Below are 17,318 nucleotides of genomic sequence, written 5' to 3' on the forward strand. Positions count from 1 at the left end.
TGCTTGGGGAGCGGGGAGCTGCAGGGGGAGGAGATGGGGGGATGAAACGTGGCAGTGAGGGGTCTGGCTGGGGGAGGAGACTGGGGGAACCTGTTGTTGCTTCTCCCACTTCCTCCAGAGGCCCTGGCTGACCATGGTTCCTGGAGCCCCCAACTTGGTAGGCTCTTATCTCTGTCCATTCAGCTGGGGCCTTGGGAAAAGAGGCAATCTGCGAGAAAAGGCCAGAGTGACAGCAGGCAAAGAGGAAGCTGGCAGCATGGAGCTATTTCCCTGGAATTTTCTCCCATCCTCCAACTCCATCCTCACCATCGTAGATAGGTACTTGGAGCGCCCCTGATTCCAAGGAGAGTCCCAAGTCAGCTAAGTTGCTTTCTCAGCCCAGCTACAAAATCAAAGGGGCTCAAGCATTTGGCTCCAGTGGGTGATTTGCATATAATTTGCATACATCTGCATACCCCCCCTCCAGAGGACCTCAGTCAAAGGATGTGAAATGAAATGAAATAAATTAATTAGTGCAGCCTACCATAGCCCAATAGGCAGGGCCTGATACCCGTAAGAGACATAACTGATTCTTAAAGCAATCAGTGTGATCGCAGGCTATGGCAGAGGGGTCTGGGGCTGGGGCGGGGGTGGGGGCTGGGGTCTGAACAGGGGTTCTCAGCATCGAGGGTGGAGAAGGGGAGGGAGTCTCTGTATGAACGGGAAGCTGGGCATTTTCCTCCTGCCCCAACCCCATTCTCCATCCTCAGAGCTGCGCCCCCTGGAGGCCTGTTCCTGGTCTTCTACACCTGAACCTGGCACTGGTGCTGCCCACGCCCTAGCAGCTACCTCTGCAGAGTAGAGGTAACATACAGTTTCCACAGTGACGTTCAGTTTCAAACAAGTGAGGGTTACTTGCTCCAAGGGCTGGAAAAGCCGTGAAATGTCCATTGGTATTTTCCTGTCTCCTGTCCCATTAACTGTTCTCATTGGATGTCTGTCACTACTCTTTACTCTAATCCCCTCTATCCCATCTACGGATGGGTGAGGGAAGCGCGGATCCACCGTTAGCAGTGAGCTGGAGTTAATTTATCCCAATCCTTCTGCCAGGTGCTAATGAGATGTTCGCAGCGTGTATCAGCCAAGCAGTTCCCATATCATGTAAATACGCCTCTTAGTGATTCAGTTCGTAGCACTATTTATAATACGCCTTGCCTTTCTCTAGGCCCATTGATCTATCTTGTATGGAAATCTCTAAAGCTGGGGCCCGGCAGGGTGCAGAAAGTCAGATTCACAACTGTGGGGCCCAGTCTACCCAGAGAGCTTGGGTGGAGGGCCCTAGAGATGATGCTAAGTGGGAGGGGCTGTGATGCTTAGATGGAGAATAACAATTTTGGTTAAAAGGAGCTGAGGTCACAGCCTACAAAATAGCAGCAACCAGTAAATGATGAATCAAATACCAAAAATTCAAGAAAAAAACAGCAAGGACAGGATGGTTCGAAGCAACATTGGACCAAGAACAAGACGGAGATTGAGGGAAGCTATTCCGAAGCATAACTGTGAATGGTGAGTGTGACCCAGTAGGTCCCATGAACTGTGGACGTAGCTTGAAGGAGCAAAGGAATCAGTTTTAAATGCCTGATCACCAAACTGTCCCCACTCCAGCTCCCAACCCCACTCCTCACTCCCCACCCCTTAACTTCTCTCCTCCATGCTCCTTCAAGAACAGCTCCATTTGACAGTGTCATCATTGGTTTCATTTGAAGAAAGGATGACACAGCTCACAAAGGTGAGAGAAGTGTTATTTTAGGACAAGTTGGCAAACTATGACCACAATTTGACCAAATCAGCCTACAACTTGTTTTTGTATGGTCTTCGAGCCAAGAATGGTTTTTTAACCTTTTCTAATGGTTGGAAAGAAAGAGGAGGAGGAGGAGGAGGAGGAGGAGAAGAAGAAGAAGAAGAAGAAGAAGAAGAAGAAGAAGAAGAAGAAGAAGAAGAAGAAGAAGAAGAAGAAGAAGAAGAAGAAAAACATTTTGTGACATATAAAAAAATTATAGAAAATTCAAGTTCAAGTTTAGACCTCCATGAATAAAGTTCATTGGAACCCAGCCATGCCCTTCCACTGACACATCGTCTGTCACTGTTTTCACACTACATCAGCAGAGCTCAGTAGTTGCGAGAGAGACCATATGGTCCCCAAAGAGGAAAATATTTACTCTCTGGGCCTCATGGAAAAATTTCACCAAGCCTTGTTTGAGATCATGGAAGGGGATGATTTCTCCGCCAAACCCATTCCCAAGATGGTGGTACCTCGCTCTGTGCAAACATGACACCCATTGCAAGAAGGACGGTGATGCCACGGAACTTTCTCCTGAGCCTAGCCAGTCCCAATTCTCTTGTGGCAAAGACAGACTCATCTGGAAAACGCAGTCCAAACACACGAAGCTTTCTATCAGTGCCTAAAAACACCCAGAGCCACTCCTCCTGTTGCCAACATCTGGGCCCTGGACAGGTGGGCAACTGCAACCTCTAACGACATCCCTTGTCAGACCTAAACTTAGGGCGCCAGACACTAGGACTAGTCCTTTACGTAATCGGATTAGAAAGCAGACTAGGTCTGTAATTTGATTTCTAAGAAGGCAGGAAGCCATCCTGGTTTTCTCTCTCCCCTGCCAAAACTGTTGCCCAAAGCCTCATGCCTGAAATGCCACCCTTTGACATTTCTTAGTTGCTGTGCTGCAGCCAGGGCTCACGAGGTTCTCAGCAACTCATACTGGGGACTAGCGGGGTTTCCTGGGCATAGTGGCACATTAGGGACACAGGAGGCCAAAATGAGACCGATCCCAAGAGCAGAAGAGAAGGCTGAGCAAAGCGGTCTTGGAGGAGGTTTTGGAAGAGGGTTTTTTTTGGTGGAGGATGGGGACCTGGCAGAAGGCATAGGACAGCTCCGGACTGGGTTAGGGCTGAAGATATAGCCCAGCCCGTGAGACTCTCCAGAGGAGCTCTGGGGACTCTACCCTTAGTCCTGGCTGTGGTCACAGAGAGGACTATGGTGGTGACTTACCCGGTACCACACGATTTCACGCATGCGACCATCCGTCTTGAAGTTACACTTCAAGGTCACGGCGTCACCAGCCACCACGGGTGGGAGAGGCTCGATGTTGACAGTCAGGTAGCCTATGGAGAAAGGGAGAAGGGGGAGGTGAGGGCACGAGGTGATCACGAGGGTCGGGCTAACGTGGGTGGGGCGGCAGGGAGACTGACACAACCAACCGTAGGGGGCGCTGTTCGCGCTGCAGTCCGCGGGACTGGTGACTGGGCCTGAATGCAGCTCTTCTGCCTTCTCACTGAAGTCTCCTTTCTCGGAACCTCCCTGACTCCCACGGGTCTCTCCAATTCTGAAAACTCTTCTTGGGGTGAATTTTCCCGTGAGAGCGGTCCCTGCTGGCACCTGAAGGAAGTGCCTGGATGCATTTCTATAAGATTTCCCAGAGAAACCGTTCTGCGGGCAAACGCTACATCTCCATCTGTCCTTGTAGAGAGTCCTGGTACGTGTTAGCCCGCTAAACCCTACAGGAAATGAATCTGCTAAAACGCATTTAACCCAGCGTTGTCAGACGTATTTGACTATGGGTCCGTTAGCCACTCCCTAAACCCCACATGCATCCTACGCAGCCAGGGTCCCACACGGGATATAGTGTCCTAGGTGCCCAGACCCCGCCATTCCCAGCCTCGCATCTAAATTACTCCTGGTGAAAAGGAAGGGGAGCCCTGGTAACTGCTGTTTGCTTCCTTAACCTCAAATCTCCGACTGCACACAGTCTGCCGCCCAAGGGGGAAAGGCGGCTCCAACTCTGGGCCATGGGAGCGGAGACACGGTGGTAGATGGTTACAGGCTGACTGCCTGGGAAGGGGTTTCAAACCTCTGCAAGCACAGATGTTGCTTCTCGCCACCTGCGGTCCCCAGGCATCCCTGGGACTCTTATCCTGGGGCCATGCCCTGGGTGACACTGCTGCCTCCACACCAAGTCCAACCTAATGAGGCCTCTGACCCACTCCCCTGCCTCCCAGAGCCCCATCTCAGAGGGCTGTGTGCCCACTCCAGCTCGGCAGGGGACCTCCTTCTTGGGCTGATCACCCAGGCTCATCTGATTGGCTTCCCACCGGACTATGTCCAGCCATCGATCTGGCGGATCAATCCAGTCCAATCATCTTAATGAGAAAACTAGCCAGGATGGGCTCAGGGGTTTCAATTGTGCCAGCAACCTGAATGGATCGAGCCCAGAGGCCTGACCCCCGCCTGGAACTTCATGGTTACAACACTCTAGGAGAAAAAAGTGATAAGAATCAGCCTTGGGAGGATCAGTGAAGAAGCTGGAGTCAGACTCAATCTCCATGGTCTAAGGCTTCAGGTCCCAATGCCCAGGGTAAAGGGGCAAGATGTGGGGCTCACCCTCAGGCGGCCTCTGATTTAGGCTGGAAGCCAGGCTCACAGGGAGCCCCAGAGCCTGTGTGGCCTAAGACGGCAGTGACCAGAGCCAGCTGGAATGACCGATCTCCTTTCCTCATTCATTCAGCTCCCAAGTTTGCTCCTACCTACTTTGAGCAGGTCCAGGGCTAGGTCCAGGGCTAGGTCCAGGGCTACATCCAGGTAGCAGGCTCAAAGATTGCCCTGCCCTCCAGGAACACACAGTGGGGTACAGATTCACACTCAGTGAGTGAGTATTGTAGTAGGATTAGGGTAGGGGTCTGTGGGAGGGGAGAGGGGAAACCAAACCATGAAAAACGAGGAGGCCACCCTCAGGGGACTGAACCCCAGTGAAAGGGAAAACTCTGGGATAAGCCGAGCCAAAGCATGAAATAGCAATAACGGCTCATGTTTCCATGGCACTCGCTCTGAGCCAGGCACTGGGCTAAGTGCTGAATACACATTCACTCATTTAATTGTCACGGCCAGCCTAGGAGAGAGGAACCAGTGTTATGGCCACATTTCACGAGGAAACAGGTGAAGCAAGCTGCCAGGATCACGCAGCTGCGACAGAGCTGGTATTCAAACCCAGAACTTCTGTTCTGTGATGACTGCCATGCTACATCCAGCCTCTCTAACAGCGGGAGAGGTAAGAAGAGGCCAGCAAACATTCCACATCTAGCCCTGAGGAGGAGAGGGTGTGCCTCTGGGGAGCCATGGCAGGAATCCAGGGTCCGATCCGGTCTGTTACCATCCCCGCCTGGGGCCGACCTCCTGGCTCACCCTCCAGTGGGGCTGCCCTCCTCTGGAAGCTGTAGCTAAGAGTTGAGCATCATCTGTCCAGATGGCTGAGGCGCTCAAGACCGGAGAAGCGCCCCATCCCAATAGGAGGGAGGCGGAAAGAACACATTCTCAAGGGCATAAATTTTCCAGCCATCCCAAGGCGGGTACAAGTGGCGAGTGCGCGTGAGGCGGGCCAGGACAGGATGGAGGTGTCGGCTTGTGAGTCACCATTTGTGGGGAAGCCGCGGGGGAATTGCAGGTGAGTCTTTGTGAGTCTTCGGGAATGGTTGAACTCTGGTAACTGGTGGCAGTGTCAGGGGCACCAGCGGGTGTAGCAGGTGTCTGGGGCAATGGGACTCCCAGGGGCATGCCAGGCCGAGAGCAGAGAACAGCCCACCGCACAGCGGAGAGAGGGGACCTCAGAGCACCGGAAGAGAAGTAGAAGGCGGGCACATGAGTGTGGCGGTTCTGATGCCTTAAGACAGTATTTCGCAGAGTGCGGACAAAATAAGGAGCTTCTAACAGATGTTCCAGGCAACAAGATTTTTATCATCACCTAAGTGTGCGAAATATCGGGTTAAACAAAATTAGAACATTTCTCCCTTCTTCTCGTCTTGCCTCGTTCATGAAAAATGTATATATTGAGAATCTATTCAATACCAGGCACCGTTCTAAGCACTGGAGATGTAATGATGAGAAGGCACGAGTCCCGCCCTCATGGAGCTGATGCTCCAGCAAAGGAGACAACAGTACAAATAAACAACGGGAAACATGCAGCTGGCGGTAGCATAAGGAAGGGTGAGCGCAAGTCGGGTATCCTCACTCCCCATTCGCCACTCCACTGACCGCAACTGCATCAGAGGCCTGGCTTTCAGATGGGGCAGGACAGAAAGGGCAGACCCAGAACTGCACCCTGAGCGACAGAGACTGCAAACAGAGAGGTCTGCGGTGGAGATCAGGCCCGAGGAAGGGATGGTGGGCAGAGGGGAGACCCCACTACCTCAGGGCTTGAGACCATAACTTCACAATTACCTGGGGGCTTCGCAGACCTCGCCTATCCCAGGCCAGACAAGCCTGAGACGATGTGTATGCTCTAAGCCTCGGGTCTGGAGGAAGGATTACCGGCTGGGATGGAGAAAGGGCAAGGCCATATTCTGACAGATGTACCAGGCGAGAATTGCATCCGCACCAATCAACACCTGGACCACAGGTGAGAAATCACCTTCCCAGACACAGACACACACAGGAGAGGGGACAGCAAGAGTTCATGGCCAAAGAGTTTTTTACAGAAGAAAAACACAGAAAAGCTCTATAGGTTTGACTGACATTCCTCCAGCTCCTGGCTCACAAAATTCCATCATCTTCCAAATACGATGCATTGCTTCTTCCACTAAAAATTCCTCCTCTCGCTTTCCCTGCTTCTCCCACCCACATGCCTCTAGCAAATTTGAAGTCAGTTTCTCTGGTTCAAGTTTCTCACTCCACCACTAGGTAGTGACCTGGGCAAGTGATTTGGCCTCCACAGGAATCAGTTTCCCCATGTGAAATGTGGACATGGGAACAATCACAGGGTCCAAAATGGTGAAGCAAGTTCTCGGGCTGTATCCACCATGAGCCCCGCTGTACAGAGGGGCGCCCCTGAGCAGGGTGAGGCAGTACCATGCATGCCAGCCCCCAGCCCTCTACTGTCCCGCACCTCCCACTGTTTGGTTGAGGAAGGATGGTCTGAGATAGAGGGGAGAAGAGTGGGGGGTCTGGCATGTGAAAGCTGGTCAGGAAGTAGGAGAAGATTCACACATGACCAGCTCAGCCAGACATCCCATCTGGACCGGGATCTGAGCCAGGAGACCCAGGGGGAACCCTCCCCCCAAGGCAGAGGACCGAACGCCAAAGAGAGGAGATCCAAAGTGGCCTCCTGCTGCCAGGACCCCGCATCGAGCCCCTGGGCTGGTGGGAAGGGACAGCTAAGCAGGAGTGAGGGGAGACGGGCTTGTCCACTAGCCGTGAGCACATCAAATGAGCACACGAGCTACAAGCTCTGGACTCTGCCGTGCTGCTAACCAGCTCTGGGACCTTAGGCAGTTTGTCTCTCTCTCTGGGCTTCAATTTCCTCTTCTGTAAAACGAGGGGTGAACTAGATTTTCAGGGTCTTCCAGCTCCAATCGATCGCATGTCAGATGTTAACTGAGCCTGAATCTTGCCACCTTCGTTCCTGGTATGACTCACTGCCATTTGTTTCAGAAGTGAATCTGCCAGTTAATCAGCCACCAGCTAAAGATGGAGCTCTGTCTTTCTCAGCATTAAATTTGCCACCATTCAGCCTCAATGCGTATCCCGCCCACCCCCCACACGCGGTCTCGAGAAGCAGGATCAGGCGTGGCACGGATTCATCTTAACTAAGCAGTTCGTTACCCCGAATGCGGCCATCACTCTCCCCTCTATCTCTGACAGCATTTATACCACTCCTGTTAAGATACATTTAGCAAAATCGCAGGCAATATTTAGGAACCAGGAGCTGTCCCAACGAAGTGATGACAAATAGCTCCTCTGTCTGGAAACTTGCCTTGCAATACCCCGGCATTGATCCCTTCCACTTTCCCAGCTCAGGGGGAATGTTTCTAGTGGGCCAGCTCATGTCTGGCCCCATGGATGGACAGGAGTTGGTGTGCGGTTTCCATGGGTAGGGTACAGTGAAAAGAGACATAAATTATGTTAGGGTGACCAGATGTCTCAGTCTGTCTGGGACCAAGGGTTTTCTTGGGACAAGGATGGCAAAATATAAAACAAATTGTTCAGGATGCAGTAGCAGCTCTGTCTGCCGACACTGTGGGCCATAAATGGCCCGGGGTAAATGCACTTAAACCTCTCCACCCATTTCAGTAATAAGGGTAACCATGCCTCCCTTAACCAACTGTAAGGACAAGTAAAAGTGAATGCTGGCCTCCTCTCCGGCGCTCGGGTTTTCAGTAGGTACTCAGTAGATGATGGTGGTGGTTAAGAAAGTAACTTGTGAGATCAAGATTTCTCTTAGACTTCCTGCATCCATTCACACCCTTCAATCATCCTCCACCAGCAGCCAGAGCGATTTCTCTAAAATGCACACCCCTGGCCTTCTAGGGCCTTCAGAGCTTCCCACTGCTCCATAGAAAAAGCCACACATTCTCTCTGGCGTGATCTGGCCATGCCTAGCTCTCCACCTCTGCCGAGACCTCTCAGCGCTTAGCTCATCCAGGCCCTGCTGTGTTCTCCTCTTCTTCACAGGTAGCTTCTCTCTCACCGCTGGGCCCAAGTGTAGGCTGTCCCCTCTGTCCCAAGCCCTCACTCCAACTCCTGATTATCCTTCAAGGATTAATGGAAATCTCACTGCCTCAGGAAAACTCTCCCGGACTTCTCAGGTTATCATAGTCCTAATCACTCTTCCCTTCCTACCACTTAGGACACTGAGAATCACCTTAATGATATATTCAGTGCACGTTCACCGCCACACGAGGCCACAAACTGTTTCTATTTGCCATGTTTCCCATGTGCCTAGAACAGTGCCCGGATCAGAGTACATTTTGAACAAAGGAACAAATTCGTCCTGCCCGTCCCCTAGACTCTTCCGTAATTAGAGTGGGTGGTGTTCTCAGGAGGGCAGCCTAAGCCCAGGGCCTCCCCTGACCTCAGATGACTTCTCGACCTCCTCTCTGATCACATCTGCTTGGACCGGTGTCAGTGCCACCTTAGAGTGTCCAGTGGCCTCTCACGGAAGCCAGGCAGGACATCTCTTTCCAACAGAGGAAATCGGCACTGAGATATAAGACAACGAGTGAGTCAGCAGACAGCACACATTGGCTACAGCGAAGACCATGGGAAGCAGAAGCCATGAATCGAGGTGGCAGAGCCAAGGGTAGCAGCATGCAGTGACCCACTGTACAGCAGGGCCCTGGAACAAGAAACAGCGGGTGCCCATCAGGCTTGGCAAGGAGGTCCTTTGATTCTGAATCTAGTACTCTCCACCATCCTATAGATGCCCCTTATCCCTCGTTTCCAAATGGAGAAGTGGAAAAAAGGAGTGGGTAGAGGGATTAGGTGCCCAGAAGTACATGTGAAACCTTCCTTGGTACAGGTGTAATGGGATCAGACACCAGGTTAGGCTAGCAGGACAAAACATCTCCACAAGGGGGCAGCAGAATGAATGATGGAAGAGGACATTTGCAGGTTCAAAGCCAGCAGAAGGTGCTAGGGAAGACCAAGAAGATGTGTCTGAGATTTCCAGGACCTTGTGAGAGCTGAGGCTAGATGGGTGAATTTGTTCCGTTGTATCCCTAACATACAGTCCTCTGAACACAGCTCTGTATAGTAACTTTGGCCCAGAAATGCCTGTCTTGTCTCACCCAAGCCATCACTTGTTGATACAAAGTAACTAGAGAAGATTCAAAAGTAATAAACCATCACCTATCTATCAGAGGGCGGGGGCATGTCTGGTATCAAATCAGGAGCTCCCTGAGGACAGGGACTTCTGTGTCTGCAAGTACAGAAGTGGTACTGGGAACTCAAAGACCCCATCCCCTGGGAGAACCAGTGTAGATCACACCAAGACCTGACCTCGAGCAGACAGATGGTCAGGTGGTACCAGCAGCTCCATCAGCTGGATATAAGGCCCTGTCAGGGTGGACTGTAGGAGTCAGGATCACATAAATTCCTCACGCCACCCTCTCCCTTCTATGGGTCCAGGATTTATCTCCACGTGGTAACAGGAGCTCCATTGCATACCACTCATGAAGAGAAAAGGTCACCCCACTTCATGAAGAAAAATACCATAACGTGGCACTGATGACAGCCTCCCTGGGCTCCCCATGCCACGTAATCACTATTGCAATAAAAATTATTATAACAAACCAATTACTGGAAGCATATCTTCAGGCAGGTACAGAGGGTTCTGTGAAATACACTTTACATGTTGGCCTGACAGGTACCCTGGCCATTGCCTCCTTGTTAGCAGAAGCCTCTGAGCAAAAACGGGAAGCCAACAGTTTATCGGTGTCTAAGATGATCAATTCTTCCAGTCAAATAGCTCTCAACACCATTCCCGACCTACGCCAATCCTACCTTGGACCCTCACGATCCTCCCCAGGACCCTGCACGGCTGGCTTGCTGGTCTCGAGCTTCCAGACCTGTCCCTCCAACACACTCACCACACTAGAGTCTCAATGATATTTCTCAGATGTAAATACGATGACGTCACCTCTCTGGTTAACGCCATTCAATTTCCCCACCCCATTGCCTTCCAATTCAGGATCAAGTTCAGACTCCGTCACGGCCAACTGGGCCCCTAATGATCTTGCCTCTCTTGGTCTCTCCAACTCAGTCAGTCTCTCACCGTGTTTCTGCCACCTTGCGACCCACCCACCAGCCCTTCCAGAACTCAGGTCCTTCTTTTTGCCTATGCAATGTCCTCTTCCTGGAATCCCCTTCTCTGAGTTCACCAAGGGACATTTGTACATGTCCTTCCATGTGTACATGCAAGAGTCACCCTCTCCTTGATTTATGTGAATTTGATTCTCACTTTTCTGAGCTCACAGCCCCTTGAAAACATCTCAAACATAGCCCGTCTGCATTGCATCGTAATATAACATATGGTTCTTTGTATGTGTTGCTGCCATCAGACGGGGAGCTTCTTAATGTCGGGGACCCGGTGTGCGTCCAGTTCTCTGTATCATGTTTGGCACAACGGTGCTCAGCCAGTGTGCTGCATGAATAAAGCGGTGCATGAACCAACACACGGACACTACACGTGACAGGACTCAGTGAGCTGTGTAGTCCCAGACCGATGCGGATGAGGCTGTAGTCCAGGGTACTGATGTCACCCCCTGGATCTGAGTCCTTCTTTGTCTTCCCACTGCCTTCGGGATGAAGTTCAAACCCCTTCCCCTCACACTCATGGCCTGCTCCTTCTCAGCTCACCTCTTGTCCTTCTGCCTTGCATATACTGAGCCTCAACTCTCCTGAATTCCTTAGAGCTCCCCAAATATGCAGGCTTTGTCTGACTACTAGAACTATGCACCTGCCATCCTTCTGCCTGGACCCTCTACCATTGCTTGACCCCCACCACTTTGATGAACCCTTAAAGTCTTAGCTTAGATGTCATTTACTCTAGAGGCCTCTCCTGACACACACCCCAACTTCACCTACTCATACCCCACACCCCCAAACCTGGGCTGTGCCCCTCTCATGGCATCTTCCATAGCCCTAACACACTGCATGGCGAGACCTTTTCTGCCTCCACCGTGGCCGTGAACTCCTGGAGGGCCAAACGCATGTCTCATTAGTTGCATTCTTAGTGTTCAGCATGTTGTTGGCTATGCTGTTGGTATTGCAGGCATATTGAATGAATGAATTCATGAATGAATGAATTCATGGATGAACAAAGAAATTTTACAGATATCTTCAGCTGGCCTAGCTTGGCCATAACATCCAATTCTGTTGGAGCTGGATTTTTTTTTTTTTTTGTCTTATTGGGCTATGATTTTCTCATCTTAAATTTGGGCCATGAAAGAACATCTAGAGGTGAGGCCCCACCCCCCTCCTCCTGGTTCTCACCTCCCTCAGCAGAGGGCCAGCTCAGCTCTGGGCCATCATGGACCTCAAGCATTCTGCAGCCTTCGCAAGAAGACGTGCCTGCCTCTTTCAGGTGCTCATCCCCTGCCCTGCCCTCCCAGGCTCTCTGAAATATCCCTCCTCTGTGATCTCTAGCCAGCTATTCAAATCTCCTCTGTCAGAGGCAATGGATGCTCAAAAGCCTTGTAATATTAATGTATTATTCATGACATATGTATTATTTATCATTTAGTTTGTTTATTATTAATCTGAGTTTCATTACTGATAATGATGTGGTTATACTATTAATGAGAAGGGTTGAAAAGGCAGCTCTGTGGCCCTTTGTGGACACCTCATTCTCCTCCGATACCCTGGATAGCTCGTGTGGGGTATTTTTCATCCCATTTTATGGGTGGGAGACACTGAGGCCAGAGAAGAAAGGACATGTTCCGTCAGTGTTCTTGCCTCTGCGATGTTTGCAAAGGAAGGTGATAGGACTGGGAAAAGCTAGGCAGCGTGTCCTGGGCTGACCACAGGGCTAAAGGCAGAAATTCCTGCAGGATACTGATGCTGGACCTACCAATCACATCTCTACCTGGACCCTCGTATTCTTCTGCTTGTCCCAGTGCCTGCTCTGCTCACATAGGCTGCCGGGTGCTCCCCAAACTACATTTCCTTTCCCTCTCGGGTACTCAGCCTGACTACATTTCCCATCCTTTCTTGCAGTTTGGGGGCCATGTGACTAAATCCTGGTTTAGAAACCTCCCATGATGTCCTCCACATCCCCTCTCCCCACCTGCTGCCTGGATGGAGAGGGCTCTGAGGACCTGGAGGAAGGCAGAGCCATAAGATAGAAAGAACCTGGGTACTTGAATGACAGCACAGAGCAATATTCTCCCATGGTCCCCGGCACACAGTAATATGAGTGAGAGAGAAAAATCTCGGTGCTAAGCCACTGAGATTTTGGAGTGCTGGGTTATAGCAGTTGTTCTACTAGTACATTCTACTAATATATTGCGCATAGTAGGTACTCAGTAGATTCTCAGTGAAGAAAAGTAAATGAACGAATGAATAGGCAACAAAATAAATCAGTGGGTTTGACAACATTGCCATTGAGTTGAATTCCCAAACCATGGTTCCTCATCACATAATATCATAGGGAAGTGGACTTCATGATCTTGAATTTAAACCCTTTTGTTATATACTTGGGTAAACTGAGGCCCAGAGAATGGAAGGGCTTTGACCAAGGTCACAGACACAATGAACAGGTGATTTTAAGAGCAGGACCCAGGCCTCCCGAAGCATAGTCCTATGACTCTTCTACCATGCCATTCATTGTCTTGTCTTCGACTATCTTTCATCTGACAGCCTGCCGTCACCCTCTGGAACTTTCTCTGTGTCCTTCAGGGTAGATGAGGAGAATCATAACCTCCTTCTCCCTGGGTCAGTCCAGCATCCATGGACTAGCTAGGACTGCTCGGGGGAAGAGGATGAGTCACCGATGTGATGCAAGATGCCTGTGAGATGCCCTGACTAGCCCTGACTGCCTCTGCCGTGCCCTCTCTGGGCCTAGGGCCCACTGGCTGCAGACAACAATGGGGAAGCCATTGGCAGTGGCAGGAAAAAGAAACAACCCAGACCTTGAAGCCAAAGTCTTTTACCACAGACACAGAGGGCAAGTTCCTCCCCCTGTCTGGATCTCAGTCAACTCATCTGAGGAAGAGAACTCATGGTGCTTATTTCTCAAGGCAACAATGATGCCGAGATCAGAAAACAGAGGGAAAAGTGATCTGAAAAGCGGACAAGGGATGGGAAAAGTTGTCCTTCTTCTTCGTATGAGGATATTGGTGCTAAGAGGCTATGACTTGGGAACCAGATAGACCTGAGGACAGCTTCTGACTCTACCACAGCAAACCCGAGGAAGTCATTTCACTGTTCTGAGCCTTGGTTTCCACCTCTGCCAAATGGGGATAATAACCCGTACATCTTAGGGCTGGGCAAAGTGAAGGAGGTGAATGCAGGCAGATGGCCCAGGCAAGGGGCTCAGTGACACCTGGCATATGGGGACAGTGCCCGCCCAGGGAGCCTGACCAGCACTCCCCTGACCCAGCACCTCCCTTCTCCACACTCTCCATCGTCTTCAAGCTGTCGGGGCCAACGGCTCATTTTTCATTGGCTTTTCAGATGAGCCTCCGCAGCACAGAGGCTGAGAAGTCCGCGGTCTTGTTTGGCCCGTGCAGCTCCTTAAGCAGAGTGCACAGAGGGCCCAGCAGCTCCGTGTGCTCTGACACGACCCGGGATCAGGAAGGCAGGCTCAGGAGCAGTAGCGAGGGGTCTCTGACTTGGAATGATATTTAAAGTATGGATGATCGGTTATTAAGGAATATTTCAAAAGAAAAATAGTTATTACTCCAGGAGCACAGTCTAAGCTTGGTTATAAACCTGTCTGAATCAGTAAAATGAGGCAACTTAATGAAAAAAAAATGCGATTTAAAACAGGCCGACATGAAATAATAATGCCTCATAAATACGGGAGTCCTGTAGCATATAAGAATTAATTGCTGGGCTCAGAAGCTAAAGGCACAATAAAGGAATCCTTAATTTTTTGGTCTTTTATTTTTCTCTCTCAAAAAGGAAACCCACATTAGACTAGACTTTCTCATGATGGTACCAAAGGGCCTGGAAATTTGCAAAGGGTATTTTCTTAGTAACAATTCCGTTTCCTTCCACTTATTATTTTAAGGGATGGCCTGAAGGAAGTGTGGCTTTGCTCGGGATCTCTGCACCAGTTCTCGATAAACTCAAGTGATGGAGTTTTTCCGCTGATTATTTAGGGAACAGGCTCGTTTTGCAGAATGGAAGGCCCTGAGTTCAGACTCAACAAGCTTGGCAGCTCAGTTATCAGGGCAGCGGCCGTACTGGTCCAGCGAGATTCCGCATCTGCATTCCAGCAGCATTTAGAAATAGCGGAGTGGTCCCAGCCAGGGGCGATTTTTGCCCCGCCGCTATTTGGCAATATCTGGAGACATTTTTGGTTGTCACCACGGGTGTTGGGGACAAGTGGTACCAGCAACTCTTGGGTACAGACCGGGGCTGCTGCTAAACATCCCACAATGCATAGAAATGCGCCCCCTCCCCCACAACCGAGAATCATCCAGCCCCAAATGTCAGTAGTATCAAGGTCGAGAAACCCTGCAGTGAAGAAAGGAAAGCAAACTTCCGGAAGGTATGATGCTCGCCCGGGAGTTCCCAGGCTCCAGAAATGGGGAGAGCATCAGGATGAGCCAGGGATGCAGATCTCCGAAAAATTCTCTCGCAACATGACCCCAGCACCAGCTGTGCCTGCACCTGACTTCCACCCAAACTTCCTTGCTGCCGAAACGGATCAATTCACTCCACCAGAGCATCTTTTCTGCCCTCGGGACCTATTTTGCTTTTGTGATAGGAGAATCCTAGAAGAAAGTTCTATTTGGTCACCCCAGGCAGGATGCATTTATTCTACAAAGCAAGGGAACTCTAAGTCCTAAAGGAGAGTCTTTGGGGTCCCTCCTCCCTGGTGAGCCCTCAGCGCCTCCCTTGGTGCTAATCTCACTCTGACGGCTTGGCAGGAGAAGCAATCTGGCCTTCATATTAATACTTTATTAAATACACACATCCTGCAAGATAAACATCAGCCTATTACAGTTGTTCAGTTATAGAGTGCCTGCTTGTCACCCGAAGGCTGTTTGGGGCTGATTTGCTTGCCATCTAACTTCTTCCTGCGGGAGGCCATGGTAGAGATTGTAGACATCTTTTTGAGTGGAGGGGTTAGGTGGACAGAAAGTGGGCTGGGAGGCATTTTACTCTCATCCTCTAGAGCTTGCTGCTTCCTAGTGAAGACAAAAAGGCACGGGGCCTTTAGGCAAGGTTGCATGGGCCATGTCTGGGGCCAGTCTGCCACCAGGAACAAAGAATTCAGGAATCTGGAGGGCACACTCCGACAACTGGATAGTTCTGGTTCAATTAGAAAGGGCTGGTGAGCCTACTGTGTGCAAGCATTGGGTGGGCCCCACCCCAGACAAGCTGCCTTTCTGATAGAAAAGCGATTGAGTCAAGCAATGAAAACAGGTTGAAATCTTGCCCTGCCGCTTCCTAACTCTATGCTCGTGGAATACGAAGCTTCAGTCTTTTTATCTGTTAAGTAGGAATCCTGAAGCTTACCTTGGTTGGAGATAATGGATTTACAGTGCTAATGTATCTCTCGATACGTGGTTGATGCGGCCACTATTGGAATGATTTTACCTTTTTATAGGTATGATTTATAGCAAAATGCACAAATCTCAAGTGAACATCTTGACAAATTTTTCCATTTTACGCACTCATGTAACAACCACCCAGATCAAAATATAACACATTCCCAGCACCCCAGAAAGTACCCTTGTGCCCCTCACCAGTCATCACTCCCCACCCTGAGGATAACATCTGAGCTGGCTTCTCCATCACAGGTTAGATTTACTTCTTCTTGACCCTCGTATAAATAGAATCATGCAAGATGTGCCCTTTTGTGTCTGGCCACTTTTTCTCAACACTATGTTCTTGACATTCATTTACGTGCTGCATTTATCAGTACTTTGTACTTAAAAAAAAAAAAATGTTTCCTGGGTAGTATTCCATTATACGAAATACCACGACTTGTTTATTCATCCCACCATTGAGAGACACTTAGGTGGTTTCTAGTTTGGGGATATCACGAATATAGCCTATTGTCCTCGTTAAATTATTATTCCTAGACCCAAGGGACAGATGGCTAACTCATTTCTTCAAGGGCAGAATTGATCTTGGTCCCTGGCCAGCTCCAGGCAGGGAGGCCCTCTGTAGGGTTATGAAGAAGATGAAGACTGTCTTTGGCATGCCCACCCAGCCCTCTGGGACCCTTACCCTTCTTCCCAGGGGCACTCAGGGCATCTCCTAGGAACGCTGGCCAGGTGTTTGCCTTTGATGTGACTGGTCTTCCCTGCCCCCCATCTCTTAGGGGCATGTCAAAGTCGACCCCTGACAGTCCCCCAAATAAATGACACTGACGTTCGAACCTGTTTCGTTATTTGCCAAGTGTACATACACATCCTTCTTTATCTGATCTGCCCACAAGTCTGCGGGGAGGCCAATATTCCTATTTTTCAGGTAGGAAAACTGAAGCACATTGATTCATCCACTTGTTCACTTACTGGGCAATTATTTATGAAACACCTGCTAGCTGCTGGGCCAGGCACCTGAAAAGAGCTATGAATCGGTTTGGTGAGAATGGCGTAATCGTAGAAGCACACCCTTGCCAGATTCTTCCCGCTTTTCATCCTTCAGCACCGAGCTCTCTTGTATTTTACCAAATCCACTGCCTGCTTTCTGCATCATTAATCTCAGCTCCGCAGTGAGATGAAATTTTCTGTTGTTTTTGGTTTTTTTTAAATCCTTCCGTAATATACAACACTCTTAGGAATACAGAAGTGCTTAATAAATGCTCTGAAAGAGT

General features: G+C 50.1%; 1 protein-coding gene across 1 annotated transcript in view; it reads right to left on the reverse strand.

The window, feature by feature from the left end:
- IGSF21 (immunoglobin superfamily member 21) overlaps nt 1–17,318 on the reverse strand; it is a 226,856-nt gene that overhangs the window by 125,598 nt on the left and 83,940 nt on the right. Inside the window, 1 exon segment of the mRNA XM_006914306.1 lies at nt 3,047–3,159. Within this exon segment, the coding sequence (XP_006914368.1) occupies nt 3,047–3,159 (113 nt within the window).

Source organism: Pteropus alecto, unplaced genomic scaffold (genome assembly GCF_000325575.1).
Source record: "Pteropus alecto unplaced genomic scaffold, ASM32557v1 scaffold125, whole genome shotgun sequence".
Lineage (NCBI taxonomy): Eukaryota > Metazoa > Chordata > Mammalia > Chiroptera > Pteropodidae > Pteropus > Pteropus alecto.